The sequence below is a fragment of the Chiloscyllium punctatum genome, chromosome 44 (assembly GCF_047496795.1).
Source record: "Chiloscyllium punctatum isolate Juve2018m chromosome 44, sChiPun1.3, whole genome shotgun sequence".
NCBI classification, from domain to species: Eukaryota; Metazoa; Chordata; class Chondrichthyes; order Orectolobiformes; family Hemiscylliidae; genus Chiloscyllium; species Chiloscyllium punctatum.
Window position 1 is genome coordinate 50,708,367 of NC_092782.1, and position 20,246 is coordinate 50,728,612.

Here is a 20,246-nt window from a genome sequence, read left to right on the forward strand (position 1 = left end):
AGGTCTGGAGCCCATGGGCCCTATTTGTACCGTTCCTTTTATAAGCATTCATGGGATGTGGGCATCAGTGACTGAACCAGCATTTATTGCCCATCCCTGATTGCCCAGAGTCAACCACATTGCTGTGGGTCTGGAGTCACATACAGGCCACACCAGTTACAGATGGCAGTTTCCTTCTCAAAAGGATGTTAATGAGCCAGATGGATTTTTCTGACAGGCAGCAATGGTGTCATGATCATCATGAAACTCTTATTTCCAGATTATTTGGGCGGCACGGTGGCACAGTGGTTAGCACTGCTGCCTCACAGCGCCAGAGACCTGGGTTCAATTCCTGCCTCAGGTGACTGACTGTGTGGAGTTTGCACATTCTCCCAGTGTCTGTGTGGGTTTCCTTCGGGTGCTCTGGTTTCCTCCCACAGTCCAAAGATATGCAGGTGAGATGAATTGGCTATGCTAAATTGCCTGTAGTGTTAGGTGTAGGGGTATGGGTGGGTTGCGCGTCGGTGTGGACTTGTTGGGCTGAAGGGCCTGTTTCCACACTGTAAGTAATCTACAATATTATTGAATTCAAACTCCACCATCTGCCATGGTGGGATTTGAACGCAAGACCCCAGAACATTACCTGGGATTCTGAAATAATAGTCCAGCGATAATGCATCTAGCAATCACTTACCCCCTTATTCAGCATTCTTATCCTTTAAACCCCAAACCCCATGACATTCAGCATCCACAGGTTGTGAACAGCTATTAAATCCACATGGCACAGTGACTCAGTGATTAGTGCTGCTGCCTCACAGCATCAGGATCCCAGGTTCGATTCTGGCCTCGAGTGACTGTCTACGTGGAGTTTGCACATTCTCCCAGTGTCTGCGTGGGTTTCCTCCCACAATCCAAAGATGTGCAGCTCAGGTGAATTGGCCATGCTAAATTGCCCATAGTGCTAGGTGCATTGATTAGAGTGAAATGGGTCTGGGTGGGTTACTCCTCCGAGGGTCAGTGCGGACTGGTTGGGCTGAAGGGCCTGTTTCCACACTGTAGGGAATTTAATCTAATCCAGGCCTGGGAGAATATTTAGAAGCTGCAAGCTCAGCGTTTCTGTTCTGTTTTATTTGTGAATGATTGTGAGATCTGTGAGAGTGTGCTGTGGGGTGTGTACCGACACATTTGCACACCAGTCACCTGCAGATCTGATCCCAGAGAAGCCTCCGCATTGAGGAGGGAGCACCTTGCATCTAAATGGCGTCGGTTGCATCTCACAACATCCTAACATGCTTTGCAGGCACTGATGTACCTTTGGTGCATAGTGACTGGTGTAATGTGGAAGCTCCAAAGCCAATGCTCAGAAATGTGGCCACGATTGGATTGTCTTCCATTCCAAAAGAAAACCTGATGATGAAGGAGTAAATGTTAGCTAGAAAACCGGGAAGAACTCTACTCTTGTTTGGAATTGAGATTGTTTGAACACTTGGTGTGGTGGCTGTTGTTTAAAGCCACATCCATGGGCAGCATAGTGGTTAGTGCTGCTGCCTCACAGCGCCAGCGACGCAGGATCGATTCCAGCCTCTGTCACTGTTGAGTTTGCACATTCTATTCGGGTTTCCTCCGGGTGCTCTGATTTTTCTCCCACAGTGCAAAGTGGATTAACCATGCTAAATTGCCCATTGTGTTAGGGGTGTGCCTAGGTGGATTAGCCATGGGAAATACTGGGCTAGGGTGAGTCTGAGTGGTATGCTGTATTGGAGAGTAGGTCTGGAATCGATGGGCCAAATGGCCTGCATCTGCACTGTGGAGACTCTATGATTCTAAAAACGTCTCCTTCAGTGAACAGGAAGGTCAAGAGAATTTCTTCTCTTGCACAGTGCCCTCTGAAGTACAGCACATGACACTTAATGAAAGTCAGCCTTAATGAGCCTCACAGGAGAATAACAAACACATTCATAAATAACAAATCAAATATAATGAACTGTTTGGGGCCAAGTTGCCAAAGCTTCTAATATTTATGGATTGATGGTGTAGGTTCCCGAGGATTTCTCAAGGTACTTTATTGCAATGAAAGAGGCCAAGTCGATTCCATGTTGTTTTATGGATTAAAGGTTGTTTTACATTATAATCTGTCAGCATTGATATGAAGTTTAATTCTGCAAGGCAAAACATCCTTGAAACTGTTCTCCTTAGTCATAAAACAAAAGACACTGCAAAGATCAAGCTTACCAATAAAACGAGTAGCCTGTCAACATCATAGCAGTGTAAAGAGATTCTCACCGAATTGACGTCCTCTGTTGACTGCTCGCTATGGCCTACAGTAGGAGTCTTCAAATGGGCATCTTCATAATAATCAGGATGTTCAAGAGGTAAAATTAAATTGTGATGGGTATTTTGTCAGAGGTCAGGCAGCAGCCTGGGTAGCCCAGATCCACACCAGAATGTACAGGTGGAGGGATAATCTCTGGTTACTTCTGTTAGAATATTGCAAATTTTCTGTTTGTTGTTTCAATGGCTTAGAGTTACTGCAGATCTTTATTTGCTGCAGCATCCCGAAACCTCCACCAAGCAGCCAAGTGAGTTCTGAATGTTAAATACTTCCTTCTGCTGCCTGGATTTTGTTTGGGTTATGGAAATCAGACTAGATATTACAATAGGACAAGTGCTCAGGGCACTAAGGTAGGGGGTCAGTGGATGGGCTTTGACATACATCAATCCATCCTACTTGATTGGAAATCAGGTCCTGTGCAAAATCGAGTCTCGTCCCTGTAATTTTATGAAAGCAAAACTGCACACTGCGTTAGAGTCTGTGAGACTGTCATTCGTTCTATGAATTCAGATCCACAATGCACTACACGAAGAAAAGCTAAAGGATATTGTTGTTTCTTTTCCTTTCTCAGACATGTACGGTACAAAACTCAACCACAATGATCTGCCAAGCTCCTGCCCTGGCCATCAGTCCGAACCAACAGACAGACAACACAGAGCGCCCTGACGAGTTTGGCTTTATCTTGGATAATGTGCAAACATTGCTCATCTACAACAACACAAATTTCATCTATTACCCCAACCCTGTGTTTGAACCACTGAGCACCTCGGGAGTTTTGGAACTGAAACCCGGGTCTCCCATTATCCTGAAGGTAAGCAAGGGCTAGATATATTTTAAAAAGATTGTTCATGGGACGTGGGCATCCCTGGCTGGGCCAGCGTTTATAGCCCATCCCTGATTTTCGTGAAGAAGGTAGGGGGTGAGTTGCTTTCTTGAGCTGCTGCTGTCTTTGGGCAGAGGACACACAGAGTGCCTTTGTTTCCCTGTAGTGATCAGATACAACTGCCTTGTTTGCTGGCACATTCCAGAGAATGATTGAAGGTCAGCTGTGGGTCTCTAGACATGGTTATTTCTTCCATAAATGATATTCGTGAACCAGTGGGAAGAATGATATTGGACTCAAGATGTTAACTCTGTTTCTCTCTCCACAGGTGCTGCCAGACCTGCTGAGTTTCTCCAGCATTTTTGATTTTTATAACTGCCTGGTAGTTTTATGATTATTGTTAATGAATTGAGCGCTTTATTTCAGAATTATAAATTAATTTAGGTTCCCCAGCTCCAATGATGGGATTTGAACTCATGTCTAGCATTAGTCCAGGTCTCTGGATTGCTAATTCAGTTACATTACCCCCGTGACTCAAAAAAACCTGATTCAGAATACCGGCAGCGTCAAATAAAGAGGAACAGACAATTAATGCTCTCTATCCTCACTGTGTTGTAATTCAAGACTAATCACATTCTGTGCCATTTTCCTGAAGTTCAGCAGGATGGGGGTCTCAGGTTGGGTTTTATTGGCTGACAGATGATTGGAGGAATGAGCTCAAGTCGACATGTTGAGCTTTAATTTCATCGCAAGTCCACACAGTGACAGATAATGCATTCTGAGAAGCTTGATTCCAGACATCAGCTGCTGCTTATAAACCTGGAGCAATTCAACAAAGATACTTAGACAGCACCTCCCAAACCCATGACCGCTTCCATCTAGAAGGACAGGGCAGCAGGTACTTGGGAACACCACCAAGTTCCCCTCCAAGCCACTCATCATCTTGATTTGGAAATATACCGCCATTCCTTCACAGTAGTTGGGTCAAAATCCTGAAATCCCCTCCCTACTGGCATTGTAGGTCAACCCACAGCATGTGGACTGCAGCGATTCAAGAAGGCAGCTCACCACTGCCTTCTCAAGGACAAATAGGGATGGACTATCAATGCTGGCCAGACAGCGACGCCCAAATCCCACAAATGAATTTTAAAAATCGAATAAGCCCCTCATTCCCTCAAACCTGCTCCACCGCGCATTAAGATCATGATCAATCTGATTACTCCACTTTCTCCTGATAACCTTTCCACCCTTTGCTGGCAAAACATCTACCCACCTTTTCCTTAATAAATATAAATCCAGGACTCTGCTTCTGCCACCTTTTAAGGAAGAGAGTTCCAAGGACTCAGGATCCTCTGTGAGAGAAAAAAAATCCTTTTTTTCTCAAGCGGACGACACTTTAAGCTGTGAACATCCTGGTCAAGACTCATTTTCTCCAAGCCCAGCTCATTGCTCTCCTTTCATATCACAGGGCCACAACCTCATCCCTTCCATTGCCGCTGGTAATATGAAGCTGAATTACACCGTTCTGATTGGAGAGAAACCATGTACTGTTACTGTGTCAGACACTCAGCTCCTTTGTGAGTCTCCAAATCTCACTGGACGGCACAGAATACTGGTAAGTAAGGGTTTATATTGGAAAAGATTGAAGCTGAAAGTTTGGAAGTTCGTCAAGCGCTGATAAAGATATATCAACATTTTCTGCTCTCATGAATTGCGGTTATCGGTTTCATTTTGCCATGTGTGTTTGTTGTCGGGTCTCTAGAGTTGTTGGGTCATACAAACAAAAAATCATCCCTTTGGCCCAACCAGTCCATGCCGTCCAGGTTTCCGAAACTGATGGAGTCCCATTTGCCTGCATTTGGCCCAAATCCGTCTAAACCTTTCCTATCCCTGTATTTGTCCAAATGGCTTTTTAAATGTTGTAATTGTACCCACCTCCACCACTTCCCCTGGCAGCTCGTTCCATATACACACCACTATTATCCAAACCTCAGAACGAGCCCCATCCTTGTTGCTGCTTTACACAGTACAAAAGGATTTTAAAAATATATTTTGTCACACCATTCTCCATGTGAGGACCTATATAATATGCAGGCCATTCCACTCCTGGTGTTGCCCCTCAGGTCTGTTTTAAATTTTTTCCCTCTCACCTATGCCCTGTAGTTTTGGACTCCCTTGCCCTGGGGAAAAGACCTTGGCTATTCACCTTATCTATGCCCCTCGTGATTTTATTAACCTCTGTAAGATCACTCCCAGCCTCCTATGCTCCATGGAAAAAAAACCTAGCTTCTCCTTATAACTCATCTCTCTGATCTCTACTGTTCCTGTCATATCGTGAATGACACTAGACTGGGTTAACTGAGTCATACGGAATAAAAAAAGCCTCTGGATCTGATTCCTCAGCCCAGTCAAAGCAATAATGGAATATTCCGCATGGTCTCAATGTTCTGAGGCTGGTGCTTGAGAAACTGATAGGGTATGGTAGGGAACCTGTGAATATTGTGTGAGTACTGGGTGAACATAGGGGCCAGGCTAGATTGTAAAACCCCAGGAGTGGAATGGCCTGCATATTATATAGGTCCTCACATGGAGAATGGTGTGATAAAATACATTTTTAAAATCCTTTTGTACGGTGTAAAACAGCAACAAAAATGTGGCGCGTTCTGAGGTTTAAATAATAGATCTCTTAAAACTGTTCAAAGTTCACTGAGTAGTCAACTGTCCAGAAACAGCTGAAGGAGATAGTTGCTATCTTTAGGCTGCTGCTCAGTCACCTACTTGGGAGCAGTGAATGTGGCTCCATATTGAAAATGGTATTTCTGTAAGAGGTTCCATACTGTTAGATCCCCAAGGGAAAAAGAATCCTGGGATCCAGTAGGTACAAGCTAAGAGTTAGGGCTTAAGAACAAAAGCTTTGGAAACTGTGGAGGCTTGGAAGAAGCTCTGGGAACCCATGATGGTTCTATGCAGCTGAGACTTTCTTATCCAATTCATACTTTATTCATGGGATGTGGGTGGTGTTGGTCAGGGCAGCGATTTGCCGATGGTAATTGCCTAGAGTGCAATTAGCAGGCAACTATATTGCTGTGTGTCACATATAAGTCAGACTAGGTAAGGAGAGTAGATTTCCTTCCTTAAAGGACGTTGGATTGGGTTTTGCAGCAATTGTCAATGGTTATATGGTTGTTATTAATTGAACTTTTCGAATTGCAGATTAATATTGAATTCAGATTTCACCATCTGTCATGATGGGATTTGGACCCAGGTCCCACCCAAGTATTTGTAATGTATACAGATAATTTGGATAATAATGTATTAGTGTGTTTGCAGATGACACTAAAAATAGTGTTGTGGATAGTGAGGAAGGTTATCAAAGGATAAGCAGGATATAGATCAGTTGGAAGGCTGGGCAGACAAATGGCAGATGGAGTTTAATCCAGACTAGTGTGAGGTGTTGCATTTTGGGAAGTCAAAGGCAAGAGGAAAATGTACAGCAAATGGTAGGACCCTTTAAGGGATCTTGCTTTGCAAGTCCATAGTCTATAAAAGTGGCAACACAAGTGGATAAGATTGTCAGGAAGGCAATGGCATGCTTACCTTCATTGGTCAGGGCATTGAGCATAAAAGTTGGCAAAACATGGTGCAGCTGTGTAAGACTTTAGTTAGGTCACGTTTGGAGTACTGTGCACAGTTCTGGTAACCACACGACATGAAGGATGTGGAGACTTTGGAGAGGGTGCAAAAGAGGTTTACCTGGATGTTGGCTGGATTGGAGTATATTAGCTATAAGGAGAGGTTATGCAAACTTAGAATACTTTCTTTAAAGCATCAGAGGCTGAGGGATGACCCTCTTAGAAGAATATAAAATTATGAGAGGTATGGATTGAGTAGATAGTCAGTCTTTTTCCCAAATGTCAAATACTAGGGGGCATAGATTAAAGCTGAGAGGGGGATTGCTTAAAGGAGATATGCATTTTACACAGAGGGTGTTAAACGCCTGGAACGCACTGCCAGGGAAGATGTTAGAAATAGATATGAGGCATTGAGACCACCAGAGAAGCAGGGAATAGAGGGATATGTACCACATGCAGGCAGATGGGATCAGCTTAGAATGGCTAGAATGGCACCATGGTTAGCACAGCCATGGTGGGCCGAAGGGCCTGTTCCTGTGCTAGGCTGTTGTATGTTGTATGGGACAGACCAAAATGAAAGGGGAGTAAGATGAAAGACGGTGATCAATAAATCTAATGGGGAATTCAGGAGATACCTCTGTGTCTAGAATGTCAAATTTGTTGCCACAAGAAATAGGTAATGTGAATATTCTTACTGCATTCAAGGCACCTTAACCACAAGAGGGAGAAAGGATTAAAAGGAAACAGTGAAAGGGTGAGTGAAATAGGGTGGGAGAAGACTTAAATGGAGCATGGAACGTTTGCAGAGGTGAGATGGGCCGAATGACCTGCTTCTGTGCTGGAAATTAAAATAGATAGATAAAAAAGTGACGCAGGCAACTAATATCCAAACATAAGGATCCAGGTAGTTCACCACTCTTATACGAAAGAGTGATAGAGATAGATGCAGTGATTGATAGTCAGATAACCTGCCAGGGATAAAGTGGTTAGATTTATTTTTACTGACTGGGCCCGAGGATAAATAACATCAATTATTAGACATTGTTTTTAATGTTTTCACGGTGTTATAATATGATAAATGCACTCATTAATTATTATTTAGGTTATGGAATAACTCAAGAAACATATGAGATGTGCAGGGTTTTATTAGTTTTACAGAATGATTGAGTGAAGCTGTTCTGGACAGAAATTTGCTTTATTCTGTGCTATCTCCCTTAAACCTTTGAAAAGTACGTATAATTTTCTGTCGTCTGTGCCTCCAGTATCTTTTTCTTTAATCTATCTGGATTTCTATTCTCCATCTATCTTTCCATCTGTCTATCTTTCGATCTCTATCTATCCATCTAGCTATTGTAGAATCATCGACCATCAAACAATGGCACACACCTTTTTTTCACTTGCTGCCCACCGCGGTTGTTATTCTTGAGGTGGGTCTATTCCAAGTTAACCAGTGTTTAACAGTAACAAACTGATATTTTCCCTCTCAGGTGCGGGTCGGAGGTTTGGAGTATTCCCCTGGGACGGTACACATTTTCCCAGACAGCCCACTGAGCTTCCCAGCCATTATTAGCATCGGAGCGGCTGGGGGCCTTCTCATCATCTTTATCATTGTGGTACTGATCGCATACAAGAGGAAGTCCCGGGAGAGCGACTTAACGTTGAAGAGATTGCAGATGCAGATGGACAACCTGGAGTCAAGGGTAGCTCTGGAGTGTAAAGAAGGTGATTTGAGTGGCTGACTCAACTTGAGACAAAGTCTCTCTCAGTGTCCTTAAGAACATACTCAATGTGGCTGTCTAGTGCTCTTGATAGATGGCACAAATGCTGGTTGCAAACTAACTATAAACCCAAGATGAGTCAAAATGTTTCTGTCTCCACAAATGCTGCCAAGCCTGCTGAGTTTCCCTTGCACTTTCTGTAACTATGAAGCACTGTTAGTTTAAATTTTATTAGAAACTCAATGAGGAAGTCTGTTTAGTCCAAGGATCTGTACAGCAGTGTTAGCCAGGGATTGGGATTAGGATAAGACTCATGTTGATATGTGACTGTGATCTGGATACAAAGAGTATAATTGCGAAGTTTGCAGATGAAACAAAGGTCAGCAATGTAATTAGCAGAGAATGGTCAGTAATAGCCTTCAGGAGGGTATTGAACACTGTAGTGGGCAGGCACAACGTAAATAAATTTTAGCACAAAGTGAAGTGCTTCAGTAAAAAGGCGAGGCAAAATAAATTCAAAGATGTAGTTTTAACAGGGTTCAGGAACAGACCTGAGGATGAATAAACAAAAATCATTACAAGTGTCAGAGGAAGTTAGGAAGGCTGTTAAAAAGTACACGTTCTTGGCTTTAACAACAGAGACCTCAGTACAAAAACAAGGGAATTAAATCAAACCTTTATAAGCTACTGGTTAGGACTCAGATGGTGTAAAATGTTCTGTTCTGAGCAGTGCAGAGTCAGGGTGTTGGAGAAGATGCCGAAGAGAGTTACTGAAATGGTACTGATATTCAATGGAGAAATTAGAGATTGTTCTCCTTAGAGCAGAGAAGGTTAAGAGGAAATTTGCGAAAACCGTTCAACATGAGCAATACTTTTGATAAAGGAAATGTAAATAATCTCTGCCATAAGCAAAATGGTCAGTAACAAAAAGGAACAGTTTCTCAGTTTATTTTAGAAATGCCTGGCATTTCATTCATTTTCATTCATTCCTTTTCATATCAAGAAATGCCTGAAGGTGCTGGATAGTGCAAAGACTGGGCTCATTTGATTGGCATACATCCACCACCTTAAACATTCATTCCCTCCACAACACTTTGGTAGCACACATAAAAAGCATTGAGTGAACTCAACAAGACTCCTCCAACTGTACCTTTCAAAACACCCAGAAGGACAAAGGCAGCAGGTGAATGGGAACACCATCACCTCTCCAAGTTCCTCTCCAAGCTACACACCATCCTGACTTGGAGTTATATTGCCATTCCTTCATTGTCACCCAGGCCAAAATCCAGGAGTTCTCCTTTGAACGGTGTGGGGAGTGTTGCACACCAGATGGACTGCAGTTTTTCAAGAACGCAATTCACCACTGCCTTCTCCAGGACAATTAGACAATGTAAAAAAATGCTGGGATTGCCACTTCCCTGGAAAGAATAACAAAAAATGCAGGTTTGTGGTGATTGGCATCCAGACCAGAGGTAACATGAGGAAACATTTTTGGTTTTGGGATATGTTCCCTGAAAGGATAGTGGAAACAGATTCAATAATAACTTTCAGATGGGGGTAACAGATAAATATTAGAATGGAAAACATCTACAGTTATGGGGAAAGAATAGTGGAGTGGTACAAGCTCTACCAAAGAGCCAGCACAGACTGAATGACCTCCATCAGTGGTCTATGATTCCATTAAAAAGGCCCATCTATCTATTACACTCGTCTCTAAGTGAAAAGATTGCGGGTTCAAATCCCACTCCATTGAGATTTAAGGACATGATCGAGACTCACTATCCAGAGTAGCACTGTGACAGTGACAGAGGTGCTATCTCTCCTGTTTAGTTATTGCTCAACCTTCTTGTTTTGTACTCTACTACTCTAACCGTAAAGTGTCCATAAAGTCCTTTGTCAGGACTTGAGTCCTGAAACGTTGACTCTCCTGCTCCTCTGATGCTGCTTGACCTGCTGTGCTTTTTTCCAACTCCACACTTGATCGACACTTTATGGTTCGAGTAATAGACCTGCTTGACCTGCTGTGCTTTATTCAGCTCCACTCTTTATCGACTTTGACTTTCCAGCATCTGCAGTCCTCACTGTCTCCACACTCTGTCTATAAACCCAAGGCAAACCTTAATGATAACCTAGCAGACTTATTAACTTACCCTGGCACCATAAAGAATATGTACATTAAGCCTCAAATACTTCTGTTCCTGCATTCCCTTAAACTTGTAGGTGATAGGATGAAACAAGGCACTCTGATTCCTGAAACTCCTGATCTCTGGCTTAGAGCTCAGACTGTACAGCCTTGATGGGTGAGACTAAAATAAAATAATTTCTATTTACTTCTAGTAGACAAGCCATCATTATCCCATCAGTGTGTTTCATTGTGGTATTCATTTTGTTCTTAGCTCCGTAATTAATTGGGTTGCCCACGAGTTTTGCTGAGCCCAATTCATTCTGCGCTTCTTTTCTTTGGCAGCCTTTGCAGAGTTACAGACGGACATCAATGAGCTGACCAGTGACTTGGACGGTACGGGGATCCCCTTCCTGGATTACCGGGCCTATACCATGCGAGTTCTCTTCCCAGGAATTGAAGATCATCCCGTTCTCCGAGAGTTAGAGGTAAGAGGATGCAAGAAGCAGCTAATCTGGGTCCTATAGATCTTGATTCAAAGCCTGTCATTCACGGGGCCTGTGCCCTCTCATCTTCCCAACATCCAATAGGCAGAGTGGCTCCTTCCAAATGGCCATCTTCCTAGTTATGAAGTGCACAGGTGGAGGAAAGAGGAGGGTGAAGAGAGTTTGGGTAAGGGAACTGAATACCTAGGGTAGGAAGGGAAGAAAAAGAGAGGGAGAGCGTGATGGGGTGATAGGGGCAAGGTAAGAGAAAGGGTGGGAGAGAAAAGAGAAGTGATACAGAGAAAAGATTCAGATTTATTTTCTGTTTATCACAACTTCAAGACTTGCTTTACAGACAATGAAATACTTTTGAACTGACAGAGGAAGCATGGCAACCAGTCTGTGTACATAACAGGCTCACATAAACAGCAAAGTGATAGTAACCTGATCAACAGCTGTTTGTTGAGGGGTAGATTTGGTCAGGATACAGGGGAGAACTCCTCTGCTCTCTTTGGGTGGGAGGGGGCGTGCAGTGGGGTAGGTGGAGCAGACAGGAGCCTTGAATAAACACATCATTTTGGAGATAAGATATCTGACAGTTCTGCAGTACTCCACCAGATTGTCAACTTAGATTTTGTGCTCAAGTCTGGGGAGTGCATACCCAAGAACTCTGGACCTGGAAATGGATGCTGTTAACAGAGACTGATTTGGAGTCATACCTGGCACATAGGAAGATGCTTGTTGTTGTTGGAGATCAGTTATCTCACCTCTAGGACATCTCTGCAGGAGTTTCTCAGGGCAGTGCCCTAGGTCCAACTATCTTCAGCAACTTCATCAATGACCTTCTGTCCAATTGGGGAGGTTTGCCAATGATTGCATATTGTGCAGCACCATTCACAACTCCTCAGATACTGAAGCATTCCATGTTAAAATGCAACAACATCTGGACAATATCAAGGCTTGGGATGATAAGTGACAAGTAGCATTTGAGCCACTCAAGTGCCAGGTAATGACGATTTCCAATATGAGGGAAACTAACCATCTTTTCTTGATGTTCGACGATGCGACCATAACTGAATTCGTGAATGTCATCCTGGCCATAATCACTAACCAGAAACTGAGCTGAAAGCCATATAAGTACAGTGGCTACAAGAACAGACCAGTGGCTAGGAATCCTGCAGGGAGTTATTAACTTGACTCCCTAAAGCCTGCCCATCATCTACAAGGCACAAGTCAGGAGTATGATAGGCTACTCCCCAGTTCCTGCACCTCCACACACATCATTTACTGTATCTGCTGCACCCAGTGTGGTCTCCTCTACATTGGGGAGACAGGCCGCCTACTTGTGGAACATTTCAGGGAACACCTCTGTCACACCCACACCAACCAACCCAACTGCTCCGTAGCTGAACACTTTAACTCCCCCTCCCACTCTGCTAAGGACATGCAGATCCTTGGCCTCCTCCATCACCAGACTCTGACCACACGACGCCTGGAGGAAGAGCGCCTCATCTTCCGCCTAAGAACCCTCCAACCTCAAGGGATGAATGTAGATTTCTCCAGCTTCCGCATCTCCCCTCCCCGCACCTTATCTCAGTCCCAACCCCCGGATTCAGCACCACCATCTTGACCTGCAATCTTCTTCCCGACCTCTCCGCCCCCACCCCCTCTCCGGCCTATCACCCTCACCCTCACCTCCTTCCACCTATCGTATTCCCAACGCCCCTCCCCCAAATTCCCTCCCCCCTACCTTTTATCTCAGCCCGCGTGGCACGCCAGCCTAATTCCTGAAGAAGGGCTTATGCCTGAAATGTCGATTCTCCTGCTCCTCGGATGCTGCCTGGCCTACTGTGTTTTTCCAGCACCACATTTTTCTACTCCCCAGTTCCAGCAACATTAGAGAGGGTTTGACACCATCCAGAACAAAGCAGTCCACTTGATTGGCACCACATACACATCCATGAAGCCACTCCCTCCAACACTGGCACTCAGACATAGCAGTGTCTACAAGTTGAACTGCAGAAATTCACTTTTTAGACAATACCATCCAGTATAGAAATGTAAGGGCAACAGATACGTAGGAAAACCACCTGCAAGTTCCCCTCCAATGCATTCACCATCCTGACTTGGAAATATATCACCATTCTTTCATTGTCGTAAGGTTGAAATTCTGGAACTCCCACACTAATGGTCCTGTGGGTCAACCCACAGCATGTGGATTGCAGCGGTTCAAGAAGGCAGCTCACCACCATTTTCTCAAGGGCAATAGGGACGAGCAATAAATGCTAGCCCAGCCAGCAACACCCACATCTCATCAATTAGAGTCATAGAGTCATAGAGATGTACAGAATGGAAACAGACCCTTCAGTCCAACCCGTCCATGCTGACCAGATATCCCAACCTAATCTAGTCTCACCTGCCAGGACCTGGCCCATATCCCTCCAAACCCTTCCTATTCATATACCCATCCAAATGCCTCTTAAATGTCGCAATTGTGCCAACCTCCACCACATCCTCTGGTAGCTCATTCCATACACGTATCACCCCTGTGTGAAAACATTGCCCTTAGGTCTCTTTTATATCTTTCTCCTCTCACCCTAAACCTACGCTCTCTAGTTCTGGAATCCCTGACCCCAGGGAAAAAACTTTGCCTATTTATCCTATTCATGCCCCTCATAATTTTGTAAATCTCTATAAGGTCACCCCTCAGCCTCTGACGCTCCAGGGAAAACAGCCCCAGCCTGTTCAGCCTCTCCCTGTAGCTCAAATCCTCCAACCCTGGCAACATCCTTGTAAATCTTTTCTGAACCCTTTCAAGTTTCCCAACATCTTTCCGATAGGAAGGAGACCAGAATTGCACGCAATGTTCCAACAATGGCCTAACCAATGTCCTGTACAGCCGCAACATGACCTCCCGGGATTGGCAATCGGATGAAGGACGAAGGGAACAGATGCAAGCAGAAGAAGGAGAAAGAAGTAACTCGTTTTACCAATAATGGAAGCAATTTCTTGGAAGTGTATGACTCATGTTATACCTTGACGTCCAAACCACAGCTCAAGTCGTTTTAAGGAATCATTTTAATCTGTGATGTGAATGACAGCCTTGGGCAGAGTATTTAGTATGAATTAAACTAGTTACGTTTAAAACAAACTGACACCCCTAGCAAAGGCTGTGACAAAAGCACATTAAATATTCATACAGTAACATTGCTGACAGAAATTTCTCACCAACCCCAGCGTGTAGTTGTGGTTCCTGAGGAAGTTATTCTTTTAGCTTAATGTTGTGCTACACACTCAGATGTGTGGTGCTCCATGACTTCTCCAACAATATCCGAGTGTAGATCATCCTCAGATAACTCAATTGATTCAATCGACTGACAACCAAGCCATGCAGTTCTAGTGTTGATTCTCTCTGGGTAAGTTCTACTGATAGATAAACTGACCCTGACCCTATATTTAAGTTTGATGATGAAACTGTGTTACATGGCACAATAGTCAGGAGCAGAAAGTTGTAAAGGAGCAATGAGGTATGGTGTGAGTGGGAAAAACTGGGGCAGATGCAGTTCAAGGTGGGAAAGCATGCGGTTTGAGACTAAGACAGATCAAGAAATGAGGGTATTCTCTATACAGAGAAAACTGAGGAACTGTGGAGAAACAGAGGGAAGAGTTCAGTACCGGAAAAGTAGCCAAAATTGACAGTCACTGCAAATACATGGGTTTAAAGTATTGGGCTTGGCTGTGATGGTCATCATGATGGAATGGTCCGTTGAGACTTGGTGCATTGCTCAAGTGTGAAGAATCGAGTGAAGTACCAGAAAACACTTCATTTTTTTTTTAAAGCTGTCCGAGCTTAACCAGAGGTCCAAAGAGCCAAATCTTCAGAATTAGGCCAGGTGCAGTTCCATCCCTATGTACTCTCAATGTCTGAAATATAAGCAAAACTCCAACCTTGTACAAAAGCATTTTTTATACGGTTCAGTAAGTAGCTTGGAGATCTCCAACCACCCAGTATCTTGGTCATCTTACTGGACCAAGAGGTCATGGGATACCCTCTCAAGTTGTGAAATGGGATTCCATAAATCAAAGATATCTAAGCACCAGGAGCCTGTTGTTTGCTCCTCAGTACTCTGTCTGTTTTTAACATGCCTTCCTAAAGCTTTGACTTGTAATCAAGGCCATTGTAGGCTAAACGCACACAAGACTCTGGCATTTTACTGTTGTTTTGTCCCTCACAGTCTGTGTTGGAATAAGGTCCACTAGCATATGGAAAATTAAATTCCTTTCATATATGAATACGCTTTGCAGAGTCTTAAGATTATAAGAAGTTGACCATTCGGCTCATTGAGTCTACTCCACTCTTCATTGAGAATGTGGCTGATCAGATAACCCTCAACTCCACATTTCTGGCTGTTCCCTATAATCCTTGTCTGTCTAACTGATTAAAAACCTGTCCATCTCAGCCTTCAACATACTTAACAACCCAATCTTTACAGCCCTCTGCAGTAAGGAATTCCATGGATTCATTACCATCTGAGAAAAGAAGTTCCTCCTCATCCTGGGCCTTAAATGGGAGACTCCTGGCTTTGAGATGATGTCCTTCAGTGTCAGGCTTTTCAACAAAAGGAAGCAACCTTTCTGCATTTATCCTGTCAAACCTCCTAAGAATCTTACATGTTTTAATTAAGTCAACTCTCATTATTCTTAACGCCAATGAGTATAGGTCCATTTCCTGGATAAGGCAGAGAGGGAGAGGCTGTTTCCTCTGGTGGGAGAATCTCAGACTAGTCACCACTGTTTAAAACTAAAGGATCACCATTCAAAGCTGAGATTTGGTGAATTCCTTTTGGCGGGGGGAGGTTGGGGGAGCAGGGGATTGAGAGTTTTGGAATCCTTTTTGAAAAAGCGAAGCAAGCTGAGTTCATGAGTATTTCAAGGCAGAGATGGCTGGATTCTCATTAAGTAAGAGGTTACTAGGGTAGATGGGAATACAGATTTGAGTTTGCAGTTAGATCAATCACAATCGTATTGAATGGTGGAGCAAACTCAAAATGTTGGATGTTCTACTTCTTTATTTATTGGTATGTTATTTAATTAATGTTCATTGCTATCTGGAAATTTGTTAATTGTGCTTCTGAGGTTGGAGCCTGACAGAGGGTGGTAAAAATTTCCTTTGTGAAGATCATGGCATTCTGACAATGGACTGCATTTATAAAGTTTACAAGAAAACTCACAGGAGAGTAATTCAACAAAACTTCATACCCAAAAGGGTCCAAAAAATTGGTTAGTAGGGTAAATTTTAAGGACCATCTGAAATGAGGGGATGAGGATACTTTGAGATGGGTATGTTCATCTGGGCATCCAGGAATTCCACCCCTGACCTTATATGAAACAGTGCTTTGGGATAGAACTAGTACCAGGTTAGATGGGGCAGTGACCAACTGCTCTCTTAGATTTTGAAGGGAGATTTGAGAAAAATTGAGTGCAGACTGGGATTGCCATAGTGTTAAGGGTTTAGATGGAGAGGAATTTGTTAAGTGTGTACAAGACAATCTTCTGATTCAGTATATGGATGGACCTGCAAGAGAAGGTGCAAAACTTGACCTACTCTTGGGAAATAAGGCAGGGCAGGTGACTGAGGTGTCAGTGGGGGAGCACTTTGGGGCCAGCGACCATAATTCTACTCGATTTAAAATAATGATGGAAAAGGATAGACTAGATCTAAAAGTTGAAGCTCTAAATTGGAGAAAGGCCAATTTTGACGGTATTAGGCAAGAACTTTTGAAAGTTGACTGGGGGCAGATGTTCGCAGGTAAAGGTATGGCTGGAAAATGGGAATCCTTCAGAAGTGAGATAACGAAAATCCAGAGGAAGTATATTCCTGTCAGGGTGAAAGGGAAGGCTGGTGGGTATAGGGAATGCTGGATGACTAAAGAAGTTGAGGGTTTGGTTAAGAAAAAGGAAGCATATGTCAGGTAGATAGATCGAGTGAATGCTTAGAAGAGTATAAAGGCAGTAGGAGTATACTTAAGAGGGAAATCAGGAGGGTAAAAAGGGGACATGAGAGAGCTTTGGCAAATAGAATTAAGGAGAATCCAAAGAGTTTTTACAAATATATTAAGGACAAAAGGTAAACTAGGGAGAGAATAGGGCCCCTCAAAGATTAGCAAGGTGGCCTTTGTGTGGAGCCGCAGAAAATGGGGGAGATACTAAATGAATATTTTGCATCAGTATTTACTGTGGAAAAGGATATGGAAGATCTAGACTGTAGGGAAATAGATGGTGACATCTTGTGAAATGTCCATATTACAGAGGAGAAAGTCTTGAAACGCATAAAAGTGGATAAATCCCCAGGACCTGATCAGGTGTACCCTAGAACTCTGTGGGAAGCTAGAGAAGTGATTGCTGGGTCTCTTGCTGAGATATTTGTATCATTGATAGTCACAGGTGAGGTGCCAGAAGACTGGAGGTTGGCTAACTTGCCACTGTTTAAGAAGGGTGGTAAGGACAAGGCAGAGAACTATAGACCGGTGAGCCAGACATCGGTGAGAATGTGCAAATCCTGAGGGACAGGATGTACATGTATTTGGAAAGGCAAGGACTGATTAGGGATAGTCAACATGGCTTTGATTGAGTTTTTTGAGGAGTTAACAAAGAGGATTGATGAGGGCAGAGCAGTAGATGTGATCTATATGGACTTCAGTAAGGCGTTCGACAAGGTTCCCCATGGGAGACTGATTAGCAAGGTTAGATCTCATGGTATACAGGGAGAACTAGCCATTTGGATACAGAACTGGCTCAAAGGTAGAAGACAGAGGGTGATGGTGGAGGGTTATTTTTCAGACTGGAGGCCTATGACCAGTGGAGTGCCACAAGGATCGGTGCTGGGCCCTCTACTTTTTGTCATTTACATAAATGATTTGGATGCGAGCATAAGAGGTACAGTTAGTAAGTTTGCAGATGACACCAAAATTGGAGGTGTAGAGGACAGCAAAGAGGGTTCCCTCAGATTACAACAGGATCTGGACCAGATGGGCCAATGGGCTGAGAAGTGGCAGATGGAGTTGAATTCAGATAAATGTGAGTTGCTGCATTTTGGGAAAGCAAATCTTAGCAGGACTTATGAACTTAATGGTAAGGTCCTAGGGAGTGTTGCTGAACAAAGAGACCTTGGAGTGCAGGTTCATAGCTCCTTGGAATTGGAGTCACAGGTAGATAGGATAGTGAAGAAGGCGTTTGGTATGCTTTCCTTTATTGATCAGAGTATTGAGTACAGGAGTTGGGAGGTCATGTTGCGGCTGTACAGGACATTGGTTAGGCCACTGTGGGAATACTGCATGCAATTCCGGTCTCCATCCTATTAGAAAGATTTTGTGAAACTTGAAAGGGTTCAGAAAAGAATTACAAGGATTTTGCCAGGATTTGAGCTATAGAGAGAGGCTGAACAGGCTGGGACTGTTTTCCCTGGAGCGTCGGAGGCTGAGGGGTGACCTTATAGAGGTTTACAAAATTATGAAAGGCATGGAGAGGGTAAATAGGCAAAGTCTTTTCCCTGGGGTCAGGGAGTCCAGATCTAGAGGCAATGGTTTAGTGTGAGAGGGGAAAGATATAAAAGAGACCTAAGGGGCATCGTTTTCACACAGAGGGTGGTATGTGTATGGAATGAGCTGCCAGTGGAAGTGGTGGAGGCTGGTACAATTGCAACATTTAAGAGGCATCTGGATGGGTATATGAATAGGAAGGGTTTGGAGGGATTTGGGCCGGATGCTGGCAGGTGCGACTAGATTGGGTTGGGATATCTGGTCGGCATGGACAGGTTGGACTGAAGGGTCTGTTTCCATGCTGGACATCTCTATGACTCAGTGTAGAATTCAGCCAGGGGTTCAATAAATAGGTGGTGTACTGTCAATTCCTCCTTTGCTCTCTATTTATTTTGTCATTTGGATTCTTCTAAGCACCCCAATTTCACAGGCACTGACAGCAGAGCTCATTGCCCAGTAAGTGGCAGGCCCACTTAACTTGGACATTATTCATAGCTTCACAGATTGCCTTCATGTCAACCTCACTGTATGTCCACTCCACTCATTGTCCCTTTTTTTATATTTTTGCCAATATTTACATGAAAATAGTCTGATAAATGCTGCAGACACCTCTTCAGACAGACTTCATTTCTGAAGTAATTGCATGTGCAGTGCCCCAGAGTGACCTTTCTCCTGTTCTTTTAGTGGGAGCGGGAAAGCTTTTCTTACAATATCCCAGTGCTGAGGCCCGCCATATCAGATCTTCTTGAGTCCTGATTGGTAGAGGTTCAGATTACTCTTTCCTAACTTTGGATGGTAAGAGATTCACATTTTAATCAATTAATGTTGTGACTCAGAAATAAAAGCAGCAGTTGCTGGAAAAGCTCAGCAGATCTGGCAGCATCTGTGAAGAGAAATCAGAAGTTAACATTTCTGGTTCGGTGACCCTTCCTCAGAACTGGATTTCTGGAGACCCGAAACTTTAACTCTGATTTCTATTCACAGATACTGCCCAGACCTGCTGAGCTTTTCCAACAACTGCTGCTTTTGTTTCTGATTTACAGTATCCACAGTTCTTTCAGTTAATATAGTGATTCTTCTGTTTTGTTATGAAGGTTTATACAGCATTATTGTTATTTGAGAATTGTGGTTCTGAAGGAGAGGAAAATAGATATTATTTTTCAGTTCTGTCAAGGTCCTGTCTTCAAAAAGTCAGAAAGGTATCTTGGACATTTAATTCAAAACAGTACTTACAGGAAATCATATGATTTCAGCTATTTGACCAGAAAACTACTTGGGAGATGGTTGTTCAGGTGTTTGCTGACCTGAGTGTGACAAACATCAGAAGAGGGAGAAGGAGCCAGAAGTGAGTTGAAATATGGTGAAGAGGCCCATAACAGTAGAGGTGCTGTTAATCACAATCTCCAAGCAGTCAGGGATGGGGAGAAATCCTGAGGTACTCAGAAAAAACTGTTCCAGAAACAGAAACCTGTTGAAATATCAGGGAGGAATGATATCCTACAAATTCAAGACATATGTTTACCATATTTAGCATTACTGAACAGAATTGCCAGTTTATTTGAATGGCCTTTAGGAGAGATGTTAACGGCATCAAGTGAATGAATAGAAATGTTTTCA

At 43.5% G+C, this 20,246-nt stretch overlaps 1 protein-coding gene across 8 annotated transcripts in view; it reads left to right on the forward strand.

Annotated features, from left to right (window-relative positions):
- The window catches only part of plxna4 (plexin A4), a 632,909-nt gene that overhangs the window by 521,176 nt on the left and 91,487 nt on the right, over nucleotides 1-20,246 (forward strand). For all 8 annotated transcript variants that reach the window (XM_072562914.1, XM_072562916.1, XM_072562917.1 and 5 more), the window contains exons 18-21: nucleotides 2,883-3,122; nucleotides 4,603-4,749; nucleotides 8,254-8,488; nucleotides 10,952-11,094. In XM_072562914.1, coding sequence (XP_072419015.1) covers nucleotides 2,883-3,122; nucleotides 4,603-4,749; nucleotides 8,254-8,488; nucleotides 10,952-11,094 — 765 coding nt within the window. The remainder of the gene's footprint in view (nucleotides 1-2,882; nucleotides 3,123-4,602; nucleotides 4,750-8,253; nucleotides 8,489-10,951; nucleotides 11,095-20,246) is intronic.